Source organism: Pomacea canaliculata, linkage group LG13 (genome assembly GCF_003073045.1).
Source record: "Pomacea canaliculata isolate SZHN2017 linkage group LG13, ASM307304v1, whole genome shotgun sequence".
NCBI classification, from domain to species: Eukaryota; Metazoa; Mollusca; class Gastropoda; order Architaenioglossa; family Ampullariidae; genus Pomacea; species Pomacea canaliculata.
This window is the reverse complement of record NC_037602.1, coordinates 20,080,048-20,101,570: the sequence shown is the minus strand read 5'-3', so window position 1 is coordinate 20,101,570 and position 21,523 is coordinate 20,080,048. Positions and strand designations below refer to the sequence as shown.

Genomic DNA, 21,523 nt, shown 5'->3' with positions numbered 1-21,523 from the left:
AATATATTTATATGATAAGTATTTAAAGAGCATATGAAGGGTTTATAATTCCATAGAATATATATATTTAAGTAATAAAATAAATATAAGGCCGCTACGTCCCGGATTTTTATGAAAATTACTGGGGATTTTTGACCTTAAAATACTAAAGTGTAAGTTTTCATGAAGTAAAATGCTATCATTAAATTATATTTTGGAGCCTTGTAAAGCATAAGTATTACCATTTAAGAAAGCTTGCTGCCAATATACGTTATGATTGAAAAAGATGGTGGAAGTGATAAAGAAGTGTTTATGACTCGTGAGATGGTGTTACTGCAGAAAGCGAACTGGATCATAGAAATTTACCTTGCAGGAAATGTGATTGTGGTACTGCAAATACTCTTATTTCATGCAGGTATATACATTGTGTAATTTGCTTTCATGCGAAGATCAGTTCCTTGAAATCAACTTCCACATGTACGTATGCGTAACACCCATCCGTATGCAGATTGGTAAGAGGTACAGATGCTTTCACTTCAATGATATTACACAAGGGGCTATTTTTTTTTCCTAGAAACTAAACAGCTTCATTGAGGAATAGAAATAGAGTCTCTAAAAAAAAATTAATAAAATGGGAAATTGACAAAATTCAACCTTAAAATACTGCTTAACACTTTGAAAGATTCAGCTACCAAACAAGCAACATAGATTTCAGTAGGAATTTTATTACTTGTATATTGTGAACAAACAAACAATGCTTTTTTCTTGCAACATTTTAACAAGGATGTGAAAATAAGACAAATAGTGTTTGATCAGATGATAGACTAAATCTACCTGGCCCATTTTGCCTTAGAGGGTAGATGGTGTTTGTTTGTTGTGTAACATCTACACCTGCAGTGTGTACAATACAGCAGAGTTGTTTTTGTGGGCAAGCTAACAAGCTTTAACCTGACCTGCTTGCAAGGTCAAATGGCAAATTATAAATATGGAAAGCTGTTCTGCTCTTCAAGTTTAGCTTGGTAGTATTCAAACAAATCCTTGTCAGCATCCATATTAAAACAGTAGTTATACCACAGTAACTAAAATATAACTAGGATGACAATACTAGTGTTTCCTCATTTTCATACATTCATATCAAGGTTGTTTCACTCTATGTTTCATTCCTGAAACTTTTTCAGATTCATTCTGCAGTTCTAGTCTGGTACATTTCCAAGCTCTTCAAAGCTGCATTAATTCACTGAAGAATTTCTATCAAGATAACAATGATTATTTATCTGCACCTTGGAGCATGTGAAGTTTCCATCTCACATCTTTCTTCAGAATTGGTGGAATTTGCAAAACAGGTTCTGGTGAAATACAATGTAACACTTGCACTCATTAGGTTATTGGAAAAAAAAAACAACAACAACAACAAAGATATAAAAGTGCAAAAAATACTTTATACTCAAAGGTTAAAAAAAAAAATTGTATGGGCTCTCGTTAGAGACAAATATACTTTCCAAGTACTGAGTGGCTTATGTTTGTTTTATAACAGGAATGGTTAAACTCAGACTGAAAAATAAAAAGATTCTCACCAGTTCTGGCACTGTCTAAGCCTTGGCCCTGCTGCACAGCCTGAGCAATAGCGTTGGCCGTCATGGCAGGACCAAGAACCTGAAGGAATAAAATGCCACATAATCTATTAGTGAACACAATTTTCCTTTTTTGTGTTTGGGTCTCTGCCAAATTATGCAGTTTTTCTCATTTCTCATGGTCACTATTTGCTTTGTGTACTCTTAATATTTGTAAAATGATGTGATTGTTCGCTCTTTGAGCAGCCATATAAACTGAATCCGTTGAATAATAAACCCTTGATTTATATAACGCATACTCACACTCATAATGAGCATCATCTTGGTGCTTGAGACAAAAACGAGACACGGACAACATATGAAGAATGGAAATAAACAACAGTACTGATGACTAATAACAGACAAATATAGAAAATGCCAATAGGAATTTCTGCAGAGGAAGACGTAGGCAAGTAGCCAATAAAAAAAAAATGTTTTAAATTAAAAATAAAGCAACAAAGTCAATCTTAGGCTGTTTTACTGTGTTTGCTCTGGGCAAAGAAAGTCACAACCCAATGACAAACATACATTTATATGTATCAAATACTGAATACATACTGCTGAAGGGCTGGATGTATCTTCCTGCCACACAAGTGGCACAACTCTCTGGACTTCCTCCAGCAATGCTTCATACTGATCTGTAATTGCTCTGCAGATGTGACTTGATGGAACTCCACAAGAACTTGGAGCAGGCTATTTATTTCTTCTGCAGAAACAGGTTTTATGTATTTTCTAAGTTTTATAACATTAATCCATGTATATAGTCACTGCAAAATGTGTGTGATGGTGGTGTATAATCAATTATAAAACTGGACAGATATATAAAATATACAGCTGGAGTTTTATATGAGTATATTATGCAGGTATCGGCATAAAGCTATTCAGCAATAGAAAATCATTGCTGTGGTAAAATTCAACTAAACCGAAGCATAAAAAAGTGATAGACTTACCTCGCATGCTGTCCACAGTTTTGATGATTTTGGCTATAGCATCAATCAAGGCACAATCTTCAAATGGACTTCCCTCTTTGAGGCTCCATTTCTTGTGCTCTGCCTTTCGCCGAGTCCTGTTTGATCGCCTGTAGACCATAAACGATCAAGCCACTGCTTTAAGTTTGTGTGCATGTGCATGATGTGTGTGTACAAGCTTGTTAGCTTATCTCAGTACATTTTCTAAAGAAATGATACAAATATGATAGGACATTTTGGATGCTTAAGATTGCCAGACAGAAGAAACTTTTCTGACCACTTTTAGAGTTAGATTAAAAGCAACCAGAAAAGATACACTTAATAAATTTTAAAACCAGCCATGCTTCAAGCAACCATTGGTGTTCTAATGCAAGCTTGTGCAGAAGACACATTATACTCATAGCTCTAAAGAACAGGAATCAAAAACCACACTCTTCCCAACAGAATACTGTTTGTGTCTTTTAGAAGACCAGAAAAATCTCACCCAGTTGCTTTGCTGAAGACAGTGGATCGATTGCTATCCACAGAGTACTTCGATGACTGAATGCTTTCGCCTGTAACACTGGTGATGTCAGACAAAAGGTCTGCCATATTGTCATTGTGGTCTGCAAACAAAATCTAGACATGTTCAGAAACTGCCTTGATTGAAAACTTCCATCTTTTTCCCTCAAACTAAGGACTCGATCTTGTAATGGAAAATTAAGAAAAATAACACAACAAAACTAGGAACCTAAGGTATAAAAACTAAACAAACCTTGCATCAAAAGCATTTTCCGTGTACATTCTTTTTCTTGCCGCACAGTTGCTAAACGCTGCACATATCGTTCCATCTCAGCCTGCTGGTTTTCCAACATAGCCTTGGTTTCAGTGCAAGCATTGGCGATGGCCTTCTTCAAGTGAGTTTCAACTATGTCTATTCGTTGATAAGTGTACATCTGCCATACAAAAGTAAAGAAAACTAAAAAATATGCAGATAAATTGTAGTCGTATTTGTCTTTCTGAAATGAAAAGTACATACAGAAGAGCTTCTAGCAGACAGATGATTCTTCAACTGATTTCTACATGAATTATTATGCATCTTCTTCTGCACTATCTTGTTTTGTTTTTAAAGCTAAGGACCTCTGATTTGTAAGAATTGCATGGAAGGAAATGAATCATAATCTTTATTTCAACACCACTGTCCATTACAATATACTTTATGTTCAACAATAGATACCAGAGTCAAAGGAATATAATTATAATTTCAGAAAAATGCAGGGAAGGTCAAAAACACTATGAATAGAGACCACTGACACACTAGCAAGAGTCAAAACACTTACAAGGCGCAAAGCCTCAGACCACTGGCTGCCCTCTATTAATGTTGCCACTGCTTCTTCAATATCCTGTAAAATATTTATTACAATAACGACTATTGATCCCAGAGAGCAATTACTATTTTAATCAGCAAAACAAATCAAATGGATTAAATCAACTATTCCATGCTGCTACACGTGAAGCAGAGATTTTCAAGCATACATTACAAATAATATTTTTTTGCAAACAAAGAACTGCTATGCACTATTTGCATAACAAAATATTGTCACAGGTTACACATCAGCAAAACCAAACTTCAGTTTACCTTTGCATATTGCTCATAAACAACTGCTGCTTCACAAAATTGTTTGCTGTCTTTCAGTCGAACTAGGAAAAAAAAAACCAACATAAAAATGGGTCCACAGATCATGAGAATGTATAAAGTATAATAGTAGTTCTGTAACAAGCTGACTGATGTGGCACAGTGCAGGGACCTATTGGGATAGAGAACTTAACCTACAGGACTGATTAGGAGATAATACGGGCAGCCACAGTTATATGTGACTGCTTTCACTTAAATTAAAAAAAAAAACCCTTAAGTATTAAACTTTTTACTGCTTATTTCTCCTCCATCCTTTTTCTTTTTCTTGAACCTTCACTCTGCAGCTGTACTATGCTCTCACCTGCTAGTTTGCGACCCATTTCTGCAATTTGTGTTGCATCAAGCTGCAAACGTGCAGCCATACAAAAAGCTTTCCTCCAGTCCAGAGCTGCTACAAAGGCATCAAATGCCATCTGCCAAAGCTCTGCTCTGGCAAACACTATACCAGCTTCGTCATGCCTGTTCTTCTCTTTGAGGTAGCAGCCATATTCTTGAGCTAGTGTCTGTCAGAGTGACATAAATTTCATGGAGGCAATAACTATTTTCACAGCAATAAGAACCTTCAGTGTTGCTTAATCCCTAAATGTTAGAAGTTTCAAGAGTAAGCTTACAGTGCATATAGTTAATGCAAGACTGTCTTCCAGAGATCTGCCCTGAAAAAAACAAGTTTCTTTAAAACAAAAATTGTTTGAATACAGAAAATGTCTTTTACTGTTCTTCTACATGGACATAAACAACCTAACTAGTATGCTCGTAGAGCCTCTGCCCACCCAACGGATAGCATCATGGTCCTCTCTATGTACTAATCGTGGCTTCTGCCCGTGATGAACAAATGTTTCTTTTTGTTCAGCAGTGCTTTTAGGCCCTTGGTCACCCAAGGTTTGTTGTTAGGACAACTTTTAAAATGTCTGTATGGGTATGTACAATAAGTCTGTTTTGAATTTTGATTTTGATTTATTTTTTTAAAGAAAGGATTTTCTCCACATATCCATTCACTCAGTCTGCAGCTCAGATAAGCAGCCAGGGAAAGATAATCACCTTGAACTGTTGGCTGTCTGGAGAAAAGAGCTTCAGTGCTTCTGTATACAACTTGTGCCCCTGGACTAAGTCCACACATTCATTGAAGTGTTCTGGCCCTGAGCATACACATACATCACTCCTTTACACCATACATAAAAAACTCATTCTGTATGAAAAGACCCAACAGCTATGACAAAGTTACACTATAAGCATTTTCCAAGTCCTTCAACTGTCCATAACTTCTGTGGGAATAGGTCATAGTCATAGAAAGCTCTAATATATGCATGTGTATTTAAGAAAGAGAATGAGACTTACAATTTGAATGATGTTGAAATTTCAAGATTTATATGATCCCTACTGATAGTGTATGCTCATACAACTTTATGTATGTAAGCCACCCCGAGCCCACTTTTATTAGCAAGATGCTCTATGAATAAATATTACATTAATATTTTTCATGATGTTTTTGCATAAGATTTGTTTCCATTACGTCTATTTTAATTCAGGTTTTTGAAAGTATTATCTTACACCAACTAAACAGCACACCCTAGGTAATGCAGAATAAAAGTGCTGATAAGCCAATGTATAATTTTTGGTAGTAAAAAAAAAAAACGGTTGACAGTGTATCCTCTGGTGTGATAAAGTCAGTTGGGAGAGGTTTTACTGAGCTGCTGGCATACAAGAAACCAGCTGACACACACAAAAAGATGAAAGCACCAACCACAAAGGGCTATATGATGGAGAGCTGAGGAGTACTTTTTCAGATGCCTGTCTATAGTGAACTTGCAGTAGTTCTCTTCCATTCTTCTCAGCTGGTTTAAGAAAGGGATGTACTCTTTAGGATCCTAAAAAAACATTCAAAACAGGACCCTTATTAATTGTTTTACGATAAAAATGATTAAAAATAAAGAAGCACAGAAATAACAACAAATTCAAAATGGCACAGTTCTCAAGAAATAGTTTTCTTAATGCTTACAGTAGATGCATGCATGATGTTCTAATTTTTGATGCTTACCCTGGATGCATACATAATGTTCTAATTCTTAACCAGATTTAACATCTCTATTCACCAGGTAGGTCAATTCATCAGCAATTAGCACTGTCCTTTTACAATTGTTTCTATCATTTATATAACTAATGTCAAGTAGGTGGATGCTTGTAACAGACTAAAATGATAATAGGCAACAATTTTTGAGAGCGTGAATATTGAGGAAATGCTTGACCTTTTGTGACTTCTCAGCCACCATCAGCACAAGGTCGAAGTTGTAGGTGGCAAGGGCTGCATCATAAGAGTTTGTTAACATCCACAAGCAGCAGCAAATATTTCAGCGCTTCCTCGGCTGAACCAGATGATCTTACCTCACCTGTTTTCAACATCAAAAATCTCTTATTTTTATGAGTTTAAGTATGAGGGACTGAATCAATATGTTATAACTGCAATATATCAATCTTATTACATAAGCAGTTATAAGACCTAAAAAAAAATGTTATTAAACAGATGACCATGATTGACAAATTTAAATATTAATAATAATACTACACTTATTTAGCACTTTTCACTGCTTTACAGTGAGCTTAGTGTGGTTGAACAAAAGAGCAGCATAGGAAACAAAGAATGTAACAGAGCCACAGATTACAAAACCACAGGTGTGGAGGAAAGAGAGGGCAAGATGGTAGAAAAAGAAGAGGTGAAAAGAATGTGAAATACTTTTTGATGCCCAGATTAGTTCAAGAGCTTTCTGAAGGTCTGGGGATGACTTCTTGACAAAGGCAGTCAAGATACACAGCCGATATCTACATAAGAAACAAATTAGACTATGAATATCTAGTTTATATTTGGACAAGGTCAAGAAAAAAAATGATGCCTAAACTCAATCCCAATAAGTTGATATTATTAAAAAGGCCTCAGTACAGCTTGCCAAGTTGTATTTTAATAATAATAATACTAGCGAGATATATATATAGTGCAATTTGCACTCGGAAACAATACAGGAAATTGAAACAGTCACACTATTCTGCTCAGTACTACCAACCTTTATACTGACTATAGTAAAATATTTTTAAAAAGTGACTTTCTATAGGATTTCCATTTGTCAACAATCTCTGTCCTCTTCATCACACCAACCTAGACATCACTCACTTTTCTGCATCTTCTCTTTCCAGAGCAGAACGCACAGTGTCACATATGATATCTACTTTGCTAACAGCACACTTGGAGGAAGTGGCAGCAACAAGCACTGCAGATGCTGCACTTTTGGTCACAGGGTCATAAGCTGCTGTGTACATGGTTTTTGTTACATCTTCATCCCTGTAGCAAAAAACAATTTGTAACTGCAAAGCAAAGAATAAGCAAGGAACATGAAACAAAATGTAAACAGCACCAGGAAACAAACCCCAAATTTACATCCAAATGATGTTCTCTTATTCAAGCTTTTAATGGAAGAAATCTTTTTAAAAAACACCTGTATGTAAACAAAGAAGAAGATGATATCTCTCCTTCACAAAAGAAAGATTTATTTAGGCCAAATAAAGAGTATGGCTGTTTTATATCATGTTACCATTAGTTATTCCTTGTGAGCCTTGCAGTGTGACAGTGATTAAATAGCCATTTTAACCAGAGAAGTTTCAAGGAACTGTACAAATGCCAAATACACAAAAAACAGAACTTTTCAGGTCCTTGTGGCAGGAATAAAGTAATAAAAATGGTGAGAGAAATGAACAAGAAGAATGCAGGTCAATATGAAATGACACTGAGTTCTAGTCGGGAGGAGGAAGAGTCACTGGTGTAGCTGAGAAATCTACATGACAGCACACAAAATGTTTAACTAAGCCCACAATGAAAATCTGTAATATAATGTTACTTACTGTAGCTCTGTCAGAAAGAGATTAAGGTCTGACACTGAACTGATCTGCTGGATGAAATTGGACACATGCTCGAGAAAGGCTTGGGGGTTGTGATCATGAATAAGATTCAAGTTGATGCGATGCTTTTTCATGATGATTAATGCCTTGGAATATTCATATCTGCAAAGAAGAAGAATAAATATATTTAAATATATTATTAATATTAATAAATTTATCAAATTACAGTTGAATCAAAACATAAAAAAGGATTTCTAAGTAAATTTAAAAATTGCCTATATCAATACAGTATATAATTTAATGTACATGGGTTGATGGATGAAAGTTGGTTTAACACTAGTTCTTCATTATAAGGGTCTAAAACAGGGGTGAGGAACGTCCAGCCTGTGAACTCATTTCAAGGCATCAGCAGGTTTCAGTAATTCTATGAACTTTTTTTAATAGTAACATAAATGTATATTAAGTAAATAATAATGATGTTAATTTTGAGGGACACACAAGGACCATCTGTTCTGGGATAAAACGGATAAATAAAGTACATTATGGGACAGACACATATGCTTCTTGTCAGCTGCCCGTGGTCTATGTGGACTATTCTGGAGAATTATGCATACATGTGACCTTCACCCCAAACCGAGGGTAGATCACTTTCAGTTTAATGTCTGCAGAGAATTCTTTGACCAGTTCAGTATATATAATAAGATCATTTAATGATTGTCGATGTTGCTGTGTATCTTAGTGTACAGTTCGCCAACACGTGTCCAATATTAATCCTTTCACGGATTTCCAAAGGATAAGCAAATGAAAACGTTTTGGCTGGTACAAATTCGTTTGGGTTTATGAGTTTATTTGTGCATGTGCAAGCATGTCTGTGTGTGTGGCATGTGTGGAGGAATTCCTCCATCAGGAGGAGGTATGTGTACAGTATTTAGTCATAATTTATTATTATTATTATTAATGTACTTTCATTGAACAACCACAAACAGAAAACTATGCATCAGGAAAAAAAGGTTTGTTACTATTTGCTCTGATCCCATGGAAATTTTCTAATTATAAGCATTTATTTACAAACTCTAAACAATTGTCTAGCAATCCTTTTCATAGGAGTAGAGCCTACTTTTTTTTTTCACACCTAATTATGAAAAGTGGATTGTGGTGACTTACTAGGATTTACATGTTGCATAAGTATGGCAAAACTACAGCTGGAGCAAATAAGGCAAGCTATTTTTTAAGTAAATAAATTTTGTATGGCCTGCAAATGATGTTATAAATATTAAAATGGCTCTTGGAAGAAAAAAGGTTCCCACCCCTGGTCTAAGAGCATCTGGTCAAAGTGTCTTGATGCCAGTACTGACTGAATCCCACTTTTTAAAAAAACCCCATTAAAGTCTAATTTCAATATTGAAGAAATCCAAAATAACACAATTTTTAAACTGCAGATCTGTGCCCTGTGGTGGCCTATTCCATCCAGTGAATGCATTATTTTCAGATAATTATTTAAAGACTTATAGGATCACTAAGCTGTAACACACCTGTCCAGGAGCCTCCTCACAGATGACAAAACCAAAGCTCGAGGATGAATGGTTTCTAGATTGCCTCGTGGCATCTGTAACACCAATTTAGTGTCTTCTGCCACCACAACAACAATGCGTGATCCCCTCTCCACACGTCGAATACTCTCATCAAATGGGTGTGCCTTACCATCAGATAAGCTTGCCAGATCTAAATGAAGAGAGCCACATTAAAACTGAAATGGTACTCAAAAGCCCTAACCAGACATATGCTTAAAAATGATTATTACAATTTTGTTGATGTGATTTAAGTTGGTAAATGCACCATGCCAGAAAGGAAAGTAGTAATTGAGAAAACAAATGTATGTTGAGAGATGTGAAGGTGTTGATGATGGCAAAGACAAGGTGTTTTAACATTAACTCTCTGCACAAGCTTTGTCTTCTGTACAAATAGATGTATCAAAAACAACCATCCATGTTCCATCAATCATGTAATCAAAACTACAAGATTTTAAACCCTATCCTCACCTCTGACTGATGTGTGCCTGTGTATGCAGCGAACAGTATGACTAAGTGTAGTCAGGAGTAGGAATTCATTGTGTATTGCAAAAGATGTGCAATTTGATGCCACCTGGATAAACCACAACATAAAAAGTTTTAGGACATGTTGCTGTTTTAAGCAAACAACAGGCTTTAAAAAAAAAAAAAAGATCTTTACTAAATGATCTTACAGCAATATGATTTTGCTTATCCTGTGAGGTCTGTTGCACACTTAAATGATGTTTCAAACTGTCAGGTCTTAAATGTCATCAACACTTCATTTTCAAATTTTACTCCAGTTTATATAGTACCTGAAATAAAGCAAAAAAAAAAAAAAAAAAAAAAAAAAAGTAACTTGTGTCCTCTCAGCAGAAAAAAGTAATTTAGTGACTGTAAAATTCATTGAAATACCCTGTACATCTGAGTTACCAAAAATTCAGCTTTTTCTTTTTCAAGATATATTATGGGAAAAGTCATATGATTAACATGCATAGAATTTACTGGTTAGCAAAACTCACTTCCACATTATTGACGTAGAATCTGAACCTATCTGTAAGTCCGACCACCACTTCCTGAAAATAAGAAAAATATAAAACACAATGACATAGATTTCCTACACTGCTGTTTAACAAAGAATAAATAAAAGATAAAGAATAAAATAAAAGCAAATACAAAATATTTCAGAAGATATTTACGAAGTCCCTGTTCCCTCCAAAAACTGCAGGCAGGATCACGCTGAGTATCAGGCAATAATTTCGTAGCTTTGACTATATTTTAAAACGTTGGAGAAATATACTAACCTCTCCAGCAAAGCTGGTGATCTCCATTTGTGGACTGATGTGTGGAAATTTCAGCTCTTGTTTCTGCTTCGTCTCCCATGGTAACAAAGTCCCAGTATCTTTAAAGGGAAAAGTAAAATTACAAATTTATAATACTGCTTTTTGCCTGTTTTCTCTCACTTTCTTTCTTCCCATATTCACATCATATGCTGACTCACCAAACCGCCATATTAAGATGAATATAAATCACTTGGTATTTAAGAGTTTCTCAGCTCACCTAGGCATAACTTCAGCACCAAGCCACTGACTAATTGCACGGCCACATTTTGTCCTTCTATGTCTGCAGCAAGGCTAATAACACTCTCCTCAACTGGAATCAGGGAGCTTAACATAAAAGAAAAGTTCACTTAATCTCACCATAGTTACTTTACTAGTTACTTTCAATCATGAATATTACATAAGCCCACATCTTTATTGCTATAAAATAAAGTAAATGGCATTTGAAAGTTATTTTGAATACAACCAAACAGAATAACAATACTCTAAAACAACCTATGATTTTAGTTTCTTTTAAAAACAAAGTTCCTACATTGGGAAAAACTGTTTCACAGCTAGGTTTGAAAATTAGGTGCATTATCAGAAAAAAGTGCATAGAGCTTACTGACAATTATTAAAAAGTACTTAGTAAATTAAAACCCACAAAAATTATTGTTAAAAAATGCTCATTAACATTTCTATCATAAAAGATAAAATATAATAAACATATAACAAAAAGTTAATAAACTTTATCTTCACAAAAAAGAAAGAAAAAAAATCAGAAAAAAAAATGCTGGCTGTTTACCCCAACTCAAGTGGATTTGTCTGAACTGAATGTTTTTCTTGCGGCAGTTGACATAAACAAAGCACAGGACCAGACAATCCATGAGTACTGAATACAAAAGTATCTTGCCTTGGCCAACACATATGTGTTATGGACAGTGGAAAGTTTGAAACAGTACCTGGAAGAACAAGGCTAAAACACACACACCACACACATGCGTGCACATACATCAATGTTAATGATTATCAATTATCTGCAATGATATTTCACAAGTTCTCCAAATACAGAAAATGGTGACAGCATGAATATCTACATCCTATCCACTGAATCAGATGCCAAATATCTTTAAATGAGGAAGCCAAGATTCATCAAATATGTTATATAATAATCCAACAATAATGATGAAATATAAAACTATCAATTTAGCATCATTTAATTAGTGCACTAATAAGTTAAAAAAGGACAAAACTTTTACAGTTTTTACCTGCATGGACCAAATAAAAAAAACAAACAGAATCAAACAGAAATTTCGTATTTTCAGCTTAATTTATGGGACCACAATGTGCAGCCAGACTGATCTGTATTAAAAAAAAAAAGTTAACATACTTGATGGAAGTTTTCTCACCTGTAGCTAGCCTTCTGATTAGGTATTGTGCACTGTGGTCTGAATCCCCGTCCACCAGCTGCATCTAGCCTTGAAATGTCTCCAGATACAGTGGCTGCTGCTGTTAACAGAAGAATATAAGATGTTGATCAAGAAGACTTCTCTTATAAAGGAAACTCTAAGTGTAGTACAATCATAAAAAAATGAACTGCATAAGAATGAAGACAAAGAATGCAGAAACAAAAGAACGACAGATAGGCAATCATTAAAGGTGAATTCATGCGGTGTATGTATACAAGATTTCTGTTTAAACAATAGTAAGCTCACAAAAACAAATCTTAAATATAACTACAAGGCTTCATACACCATCAAAACTGTCGACTCCTTAAAAGACTGGTGAATTCCACACATTAATTTTATCGGCATTTTTACGATGAACTATAATTTAGTGGGTCAAATTAAAATTACATTATTCATACTTTCTGTGCATTCACCAAAGATAATGAGCTGGTTGTCGTCTGTCAGAACAGCAATGTCTCCAGCAATATTTGGTGGAAATGTAGGGGAAGTTACTTGACTGACATGTGATGGAAGATGTAACTGATATGCAGACATCGGTGGTGGCACCACCATTTTCCTCAATGGAGTGATTCCAACTGTGCCTGTTGAGAGATTTTGGATTTTAATCTGAAAACAGCATTACGTAGCAACTCATATCCTTAGATTTTTCTTTTTAAAAGGCATAAACACTGCTATCGCTGATTATATCAAATCTGCAGCCCTCAAATGTTGACAAGTCATTTACATTTTGCTTCTAAGCAGCTAATAAATTTTGGTCTAATTTTATAGTATCTGATTCAACAGAGCCAATAAAAACTGTATGGATTAAATTTTCTACAGATTTTTTTAATGCAATAGAATGATTTCAAAATGCCCTAAAATATAACCATATTATTATTTTGCCTGGTGTTTGTGGAACTTTTTGCAACTTACTTCCATTGATAACAAATACATTGGCAGGATCATGTGACGTCTGACCATGACTGTGATTGGTTACACTAGTCCATGTATATTGCAGATACTGTCCAGTGGAGGTAACTAAGTGCAAGCGACCAAAATGCTCAGGGTCCCAGATCATTGCCACCACATTGCCATGTTTACAACTAAACGTCAGGTTTTGCTTCAGTGACCAGTGATAGTTGCTACATGTCCATAACTGAACTGAAAAAGAGTCCATCCATACATCAATATGAGAAGGCAAGCTCATAACAACCATCTCTAATAGACTGTTCTTGCAGGACAAGCAAATATTTTATCAGTTGTATCCATTAAAATGCCTGGCTACATTAGCAACATCAATGTCCTAAAAAAATATCATTTTGCAATAAAAATATGAACATTTTTAACATTTCAAAAGTAAAATTATGAGAACCTTAAATATCCATTATAAATGTAAAATAGAAAAGCATGAAAATTCAGACAGCAAAGTGAAATCTACAGCAGCACATTCTCTATAAAGCTACACCATTCAACATTTGCAAGGCATTCAAATACTAGCAGTCTTACCATGTGATTTATGGAATGTATTTTCACCTGAGGAATTTGGTAAATCTTCACTCCATACTGCTAAAATTGTCGAGTCTGGATTCCACATTAGTTCTTTAACCTATATCACATTTATCAGAACGTCATTAAAGAGCTACCAGATTTCAAATGAATGGGCCAAGCTCAGTACAAAGTGCTCTTTACCAATTCTCTCTGAAAGAATATTCACCCCACCTCTGGTTCATACCTATGGCCCATGGCTTCATATCAAAGACATTGTGATGTCAAATTCCTAAAATAAAAACTGACCATCAGAATCTTTCTTTTTTTAAAACCAATGATAGCTAACATTTCTTTTTAAAAAATAATGGTGAAGCAGGAAGAAAATTTAAAGGTGATTAACATGCACTCTCTACAATGGCAGATTCTTACCACAACTTCATTTAATCCAAAGTTCAAGGTGAACTCTCCATGTTGAAGACCATTTTTTTCAAAGAAAACAACGTCATGTTTATTGGGTTTTCTTTGCGTAGATGCAATCAGAGATCCAGAAGGTCTGAAAACAAATGTGTATACATTTTCTAAATTCACAGTCCAAAAATCAAAATAACTTCTATGACTGTCTGACTGACCTTTGCAGGTCACATCTGTGACAAAAAAAGCTACATGATATCCAAATTACAAATGGAGATTGAGTCTGTTGACCTGACCTAATTAACTAACAAATAAGAAAACAGAACAGACAATAACAACATACTTAACCACACATATCAACAGGTCATAAACGAAACAAAAATTTTATCACCTAACCCCCTAAAAAAAAAATCACAGGTTATTAATTTTTATTCTCAAGAGAGCTTTCATAGGTTGTCTGATAAAGTTAAAGAAGAAACAATAACTCTTAACATACTTCCAAGCCAGTGCCTGTTCAAGACCATTCATGGGCTCAGAAGTAGATTGTAGGATTCCTTCCCGTGACCACACTCTGATAATTCTGGCCCCTGAGAGATCACATATATGCGATTCACACACACACACACATGGAAGTAAATATCATCAATGAAAACTGTGACAATCATGAAAATAATTGTTAAAAGCAGACGAATGCAAAAATGTTAGCGAATATTTCAATAAGGCAATTGCAACTGTACACTAAACAGCAATGCTCCCTAGAAGGAATTTTAAAAAAGAATTCAAAACATAATGACAAATAACCAGAAGTCTCTAAACAGAGAAATTAATTCCTTCATAATGCTGCTTTTATTGGAAAAAAAAGTCTGTTAGAGACTAACAATCACCTTCACATTTTCCATAAAAAATATTATGTAAGACAGAGAGAGAAGGGTGTGCCCGCATTTGTATGACTGCATTTCTGAGAAAAAGCATGTTATGCATCATGCCCATTAGCACATCTGCATGCACAATGTATTTACCTGTTGATGGGTTGATGCTGCTGATAGCAAACAACTGACCATCGCCTCTCCAACTGACTCGAGGCATCAGATCATCTGACGCTGATGCTGGCTGAAGATTCTGAGCATCAGAAACCACTCTTAAGCAAGTCCATTGTCATTTAATGTAAACCCATATAATTTATGTTTCATAAAGACAAGACTAGCAGCTCTTAATATACTAACTACATGTACATCCACAAGATTCTGAAATGCATCAAGGCAATTATCTAAAAAAGACCTGACAATGAATAAAAAACATTTCAGTGTCCACAGTGACAAAGATTTTAAGAATTTCCTTGAGGGTTTCAATTTGTCTGTTGTAATGTTATCTGTTTTAGCTGTTCACATGGATGAAACAGGATAATGAAAAATTTTGCCAATGACTATATTAAAAGATGTGAACTATAATGTTATGTCAGTGCTCAACTGAAAGAGTTTATGATTTTAAAAAAGCCACAGCTTTTCTCTTTAGACAATACATAGTTATCCAGACAATGACTTTTCCAATCCATATATAGGATTCCTTGAGTGAGATCAAGCATTTAGTTTCACCATCTTTAGCACAAACTTCATAACTTCACTAGAGTGCACGCTGACCTCTCTCTTTTGCTTGGCTGCTTGCTTGCCCTCTGACCCATGAAACTGAGTCTCTTTCTTACCCCAGCCTACTGTTATAAATTCTCCTGTTGAAAAAGAAAATTCAAAAAGAAGTAAATGAAAGATGCCTCTCAAATAATTAACAGCTTTATGATAAGCTAATTAAGGTTCCTAAAACAATATTTCTGTAATTATCTCTGCCATATGACATATCATTTACAATGTTGCAGGTGATGTAATTCCCAGTTTACTGCATTATACTTTCCCATTGCCGTTTATAAAAATTGACTGTAAAAACATTTCAACCTTGTGTCACTAATTTCTGTGCCAAATGAGTGCCACACTGCATTAGGAAATCTTACCTTCACCAAATTCCTCAGAGTGCAAAAGAATTTCTGTGATTGCCTCAAACTCCCGTGTCATGATGACAGCCATGCCTTTACCTGAAGAAAGAAGTACAGCCATGAGATGGCATTAACTGCTACTGCAAAATGCTAAAGAATCTATGTGTATGTGTGTGTGTGTGAGAAAGAGAGCAGACAGAATGAGAGAAGTGTCTTAGATTTAAAAAAAAAAGCCAGAGATAGTATTAGAACTTATCCAATCCTTTAGTTTTGCAGTGTACCTGTAATGAGTATAAACAATTCTTGGTCTGGGCTCCAACACATGGTAGATAGGCCATTCTCCACAACTCCAACACACTCAAACTATGAAGAAAAAAGCAAAATACACAAAAAGTAATGGTTTCAATGTAAAAAAAAAAAAAAATCTGAACAAATGCAAGGTCGGTGCAGAAAGCAGAATGTGCTGGTAGTGATACTAAGCTATATAAGAGCTCAATCAAATTAAATTTAATGTTTTATTTTCAGTGTTTACTTATTGCTTCAAATAGCTGATTCATTACTAATTTTCTAAAAACCACCTTGCAATTTTCTTTGCTTTAAATATAAAGTAACTGGTCGCAAGTGCAGATCATCACCTCATCAACATCTGGAATCCACAGTGAAAGGTTTCCATTGCTTGTTGCAATGCAGGTACCATGCTGGTCAGGTAAGAACTGTAAGCCTATGACTTTTCCAGTACCACTTTCTGACAATACTTCATCAACTAAGAGCGACCTTCTGTGAATTATCTGAAAAAGATTTGAGTTAAATTATTGTAACATAAGAGATGTAACATAGACATAAAGTAGATATTCTATTTGCTTATGTTTTGCAAAGTGTAGAAATACATAAAATAATCTTTTTACATACTTATTATAAAGGTTATTTTATGTAATCCAAACTGACCAGTTAGATTTCTAGATATGTATGCTTATGAGGTCTACAAATAATTGCATGTTTTATTCAGTTAAAGATATAACTCCTTTAGTTTTCTACAAAATGATCATATTTAGATATTTCTAATTAGTGTCATAAAAAATCTTTTCTTCCTTTTACCTCTGAAGTTGCTGGATCAAGAACTAGAGCATCTGTGTTGGTCACAAGGATTACATGACCTGTGTCAGGGTTAACTGTGATGTGGCTGCAGCCTGTCAGGTCAAGTGGTGCTATTACTAGGTGTGAGTGAAGAAGTTTCAGATTTCTCATTTTCCCTTTTTTTTTTTTTTTTATTTTAAAGCCTCACAACTTTTGGTAGCTGTAATACCTGAAATTAATAAAGGAACTTAAAGATTAAAATACTCACATCATAGGATTTGCATTCATCTTTACCTATAACTCCAATGACAAAAAGCAAGCAATCTCTCTGGCACAGTGAACATCTTTTTTCTTTTTAAATCCCCACTTCTAAACTGAATGTAATCCCTGTCAGCCCATTTACAAGTTTAGAAATGTTCTTTACTAAATCTACACATTGCACATATTGTGAAATACCAGCAGATATGTTACCTGCTTTGAAGATATATTTTTTTAAATCTCAGATAAAGCTCTTTTCTTTGACCTAGGAGAGGAAGGTGAGGTTACTTGTTAGGCCTGATAGAAGGGAAGTATGACAACAAGGTAGCTGGCACTACCTGTGCTCTGTACCTCCTCCCAGCTTGAACCATTCTTTCCCACAAGAGGGCAGAAATTCAGCATTTAATACAAAATCTAGAAAAGGGTTTTAGTACTGTTATAGCTTATCATATTTTGGACATTGCTCATTTCTCTATGTGCACATGTTAAACAGGTCTCTTATTCAAAATATATTTTGGTTCTAGCACATATGTTTTATTGTAAAAACAAACAGAGGTTTAGTGTCTAGAGTCCTATTTAGAAACTTTTTTTAATAATTCTGTCAATAAAATGGTAGTTAATGCTATTGCTAATCTGAGAAATGTAAGGTTGTAGATACATAGCTTGATATTTGTACGTAAATCACTAATTTTTTTCTATCCCACAGAGGACACCTGCATTAATTTAAATTTGTCTCATTCAAGCAACCATTGCTTCCCATCAAGCAGTTGTGTCAGAAACATAAAACAAGAACATGTCATTCTCGTAACAGTTTGTTTCGTCAAAACTGTGTCTCTTGACCAATAACTTAACCTGTCAGTGTCAGTGCCTCTGTTTACCGGCTGAGTATATATTTCACAGATGCGCATTCATCATTAAGTTGTTCCATCACTGTAGACTGACTGACTGGTCATCAGATGAAAGGTGGGCTCATTTGGTGGATGTGAATTTGTTAAATGGTTTGGAATAAAGTACTTTTGTTTTTTTTAAGCGGCTTGTATACACCACTCGTGATTAATGACAACATACGATATTTTCTTGTAGTAACTGTTCCTCAGCCAAGTAATATTTTACGCTTCGGGATGTAAGTTAATAGTCTTAAAAAAATATAAGCTTTTAAATTTGACTTGCCTGAAAACACATAACACGGGAAAAAATAACGTTACTGCAGTATCTACTAAGAAGAGACAATAGTCGAGTACATTTGTAATCAATGAGCGTGCTTGCCGATGAACTTCACGCAATGTGGTCTCTGCATTCGGAGAAGCATCTCAAGCAAGCTTGATCGATTACATCAATCAAATGACTTACATGATGACGTGCGAAGATAAGTTTCCTATTCAAAGACACAAATTAACTGAATAAAAAAGACAAGTACAAAATGTGAAATGTTTTATTTTGATGAGCAATTCATATTGAAGCATTAAGGATTAAAGGGAACAACCAATTCCCAGTTAGTATGCATTCTTGAACGGCCCGGATTTCTTTCCTATGCAAAGACGTTTTGACCATCGTTGTTAGTCCTTTCCTCAGATGTGAATAGATTTCATGTCACTGGTCCGCCCACAGAATATGCAGATAGAGCGTCTCTGGTCAGGTTTACTCGCAGCTTGAGCCCAGACTGTAAAGGTTAATCTGTTTCACCTCCTATGAGAACTCGCGTCGTCTGCTATGTCGCATCGTGATCATTAAATACAGTCAGGTATCGCTTAGCGATGAAGATATTTTTTTTTCAGAAATGCGCTATTACGCGATTTTAGCGTAACGCTTCACACACTTATATGCGATATATCTGCTATTTACCGTTACGTTCTTGCGCGACGCATGCCCGCGCCAATAACAATTAACAATAACAAATTTGCCTGCAGAAGGGGTCCATTCAACCTACTTAGCAATATCACTAGTCGACACCACATCGCTAAACATCGCTAATGAAGAGGCCCTCCACTGCTGAACCCCCGTAAGACAAATTTGTTCCAATAATCATAATAAATGCAAAATTTGTAAAGCGCATACACTCCTTACGAGTATGCTCCTAGCGTTTAAGAACAAGAATGAAACATGGAGATCATACGAGGGGCAGGTAAACAAAACAATGAGCTATGAAAAAATAAACAACTGTACTAAACGAAGAGCAAAATCAAATATAGAAAACACAGAGGAACCAAATAACAAGAGGTGAGAGTAACATACTATTGCAAAAGGGTGTGAAAAAGGACTAGCATTATGGGAAAGGTTGTTAGGAGTAATGTTTACAGAAGAGGTGCGTTTTCAGTGCACGTTTAAAGGATTCAATAGTGGGCAGGTGGCGGATATGGAAAGGGAGAGTGTTCCATTGTTTCGCTGCACAATAACAAAGTCCTGTGGCTATATGTTGTTTTGGTGACAGGAAGATTACGAAGACGTTCATCAGATGAGGAGCGGAGTTGTCTAGCTGGGACACATGGGAAGAGCAGTTCAGAGAAATAATCAGGACAGGTGCCAGCAAAGAAATTAAAACACAGCACTGACAGTTTGTTCTGGATGCGAGAACGGATGAGAAGCCAATGTAGAAAACAAAGGAGAGGAGTGGCATAGTCCCGTTTCCTAGCTCTAAGCACCAGAGTTCTGTACCTTCTGGAGCTTGTGAAGAAGGTATTCAGGGCAGCCAGCAAGGAGTTGCAGTAATCAAGTCTGGATAAAACACACAGACACGCGTAGACAGAATGTGACGGATGGTGCTGATCTTGTATAACTTATAATAGGCAGACAGACAGCTGTAACTTGTTTAGCAAGAGTCATGTCTGCAGTGACAATGAATCCTAGGTTCCTGATGGAGGAAGCAAAGGTGATGTTGGTTTCGCCCACCTTGATGTGACTTGGTGGACAAAGGAATGAAGATGGATTTTTCCTTTTCGAACATAGGAGGGCTTCCGTTTTATTATAATAGCACACTTGTATTTTCTCCACACTGAGTTAAATATACACAGACCCCATAATGTATCAGATAAGGATGATGATAATAATAATAACAACAACAATAATGTGTAATTTATATTGCATAATCACGCTCAAGGAGCATGCTCAATTGTGTCAATTGCAGATGAGCAATATCACCACTGTCAAGGGCAGATATGTCTGAAATTACTCTGAGAATACCCACTAATTTCCATGCTCCGCAAAAGTCTACATGCCAGCTGAGCCTGAGGGATCAGGTGGTGCTCCTGTAAGCCTAGAGCTGTATCAAAAAGACTTTCTTCAGCATATTAGAGAGAATTTGAGTTTGAAATTGGGCGGTAGTATTGTGAATTAGGTATTGTGAATAAAGATGGGAAAACACTTGCTGACAAAATGACATTAACATCTAAGCATTCTAGAAGTCATGGGGATTGTGTCTAACTGGCGAATTGTTGGCTTGGCTCTGAAAATGACAGCCTTTACATCAGCCGTCGAGACTGAAACTTGTTAAGAGAGCATCCCAAGAGAATACAAGAGATGTGGTCAGTGTTGATATTAAGTCTAGGTATAACTGAATGTCTTGGTTGTGAACAAGACAGACCACTATATCAGGGGTAAAGAGTGAAAAGCAGGAGTTAAAAATGGTATAGCCCAGTGACCTTAGAATCAAAGGCAGGGAGGTGATAGAAGCGTCACTTTCTTCAGGCCAATTTTTTTTGTGATCATTCTCTGCTTAACCATCCCCCAACCCTCTACAAAATAGGGTACCCAACTTCACAGATGGCTAAAGATGGGTTGGCTGGTGGAGGGTGGAGAGGGGGGAATTGGTGTTTTATGATGAGCCAGCAACTAAGGCTATATCACAACAAAGCAGCCAGCCCAGAGAGAGGTGGAGAGGGAGAAGTAC

At 35.7% G+C, this 21,523-nt stretch overlaps 1 protein-coding gene across 1 annotated transcript; it reads right to left on the bottom strand.

Moving 5' to 3' along the window:
* Window positions 1-688: 688 nt before the first annotated feature.
* On the bottom strand, window positions 689-18,962 carry LOC112554267 (elongator complex protein 1-like). Its single transcript, XM_025221974.1, is given in 35 exon segments — window positions 689-1,325; window positions 1,554-1,632; window positions 2,148-2,295; window positions 2,540-2,667; window positions 3,042-3,162; window positions 3,312-3,492; window positions 3,877-3,939; window positions 4,176-4,237; window positions 4,534-4,735; window positions 5,271-5,368; window positions 5,974-6,097; window positions 6,476-6,541; window positions 6,543-6,616; window positions 6,961-7,046; window positions 7,393-7,560; window positions 8,118-8,276; window positions 9,647-9,836; window positions 10,154-10,256; window positions 10,684-10,737; window positions 10,966-11,063; window positions 11,222-11,328; window positions 11,786-11,956; window positions 12,390-12,489; window positions 12,848-13,030; window positions 13,362-13,589; window positions 13,935-14,034; window positions 14,346-14,469; window positions 14,824-14,914; window positions 15,347-15,446; window positions 15,965-16,050; window positions 16,327-16,407; window positions 16,590-16,671; window positions 16,944-17,096; window positions 17,404-17,611; window positions 18,811-18,962. Coding segments are annotated over 33 exon segments (3,900 nt in total). The 5' UTR covers window positions 17,554-17,611; window positions 18,811-18,962; the 3' UTR covers window positions 689-1,325; window positions 1,554-1,613.
* Window positions 18,963-21,523: the final 2,561 nt, after the last annotated feature.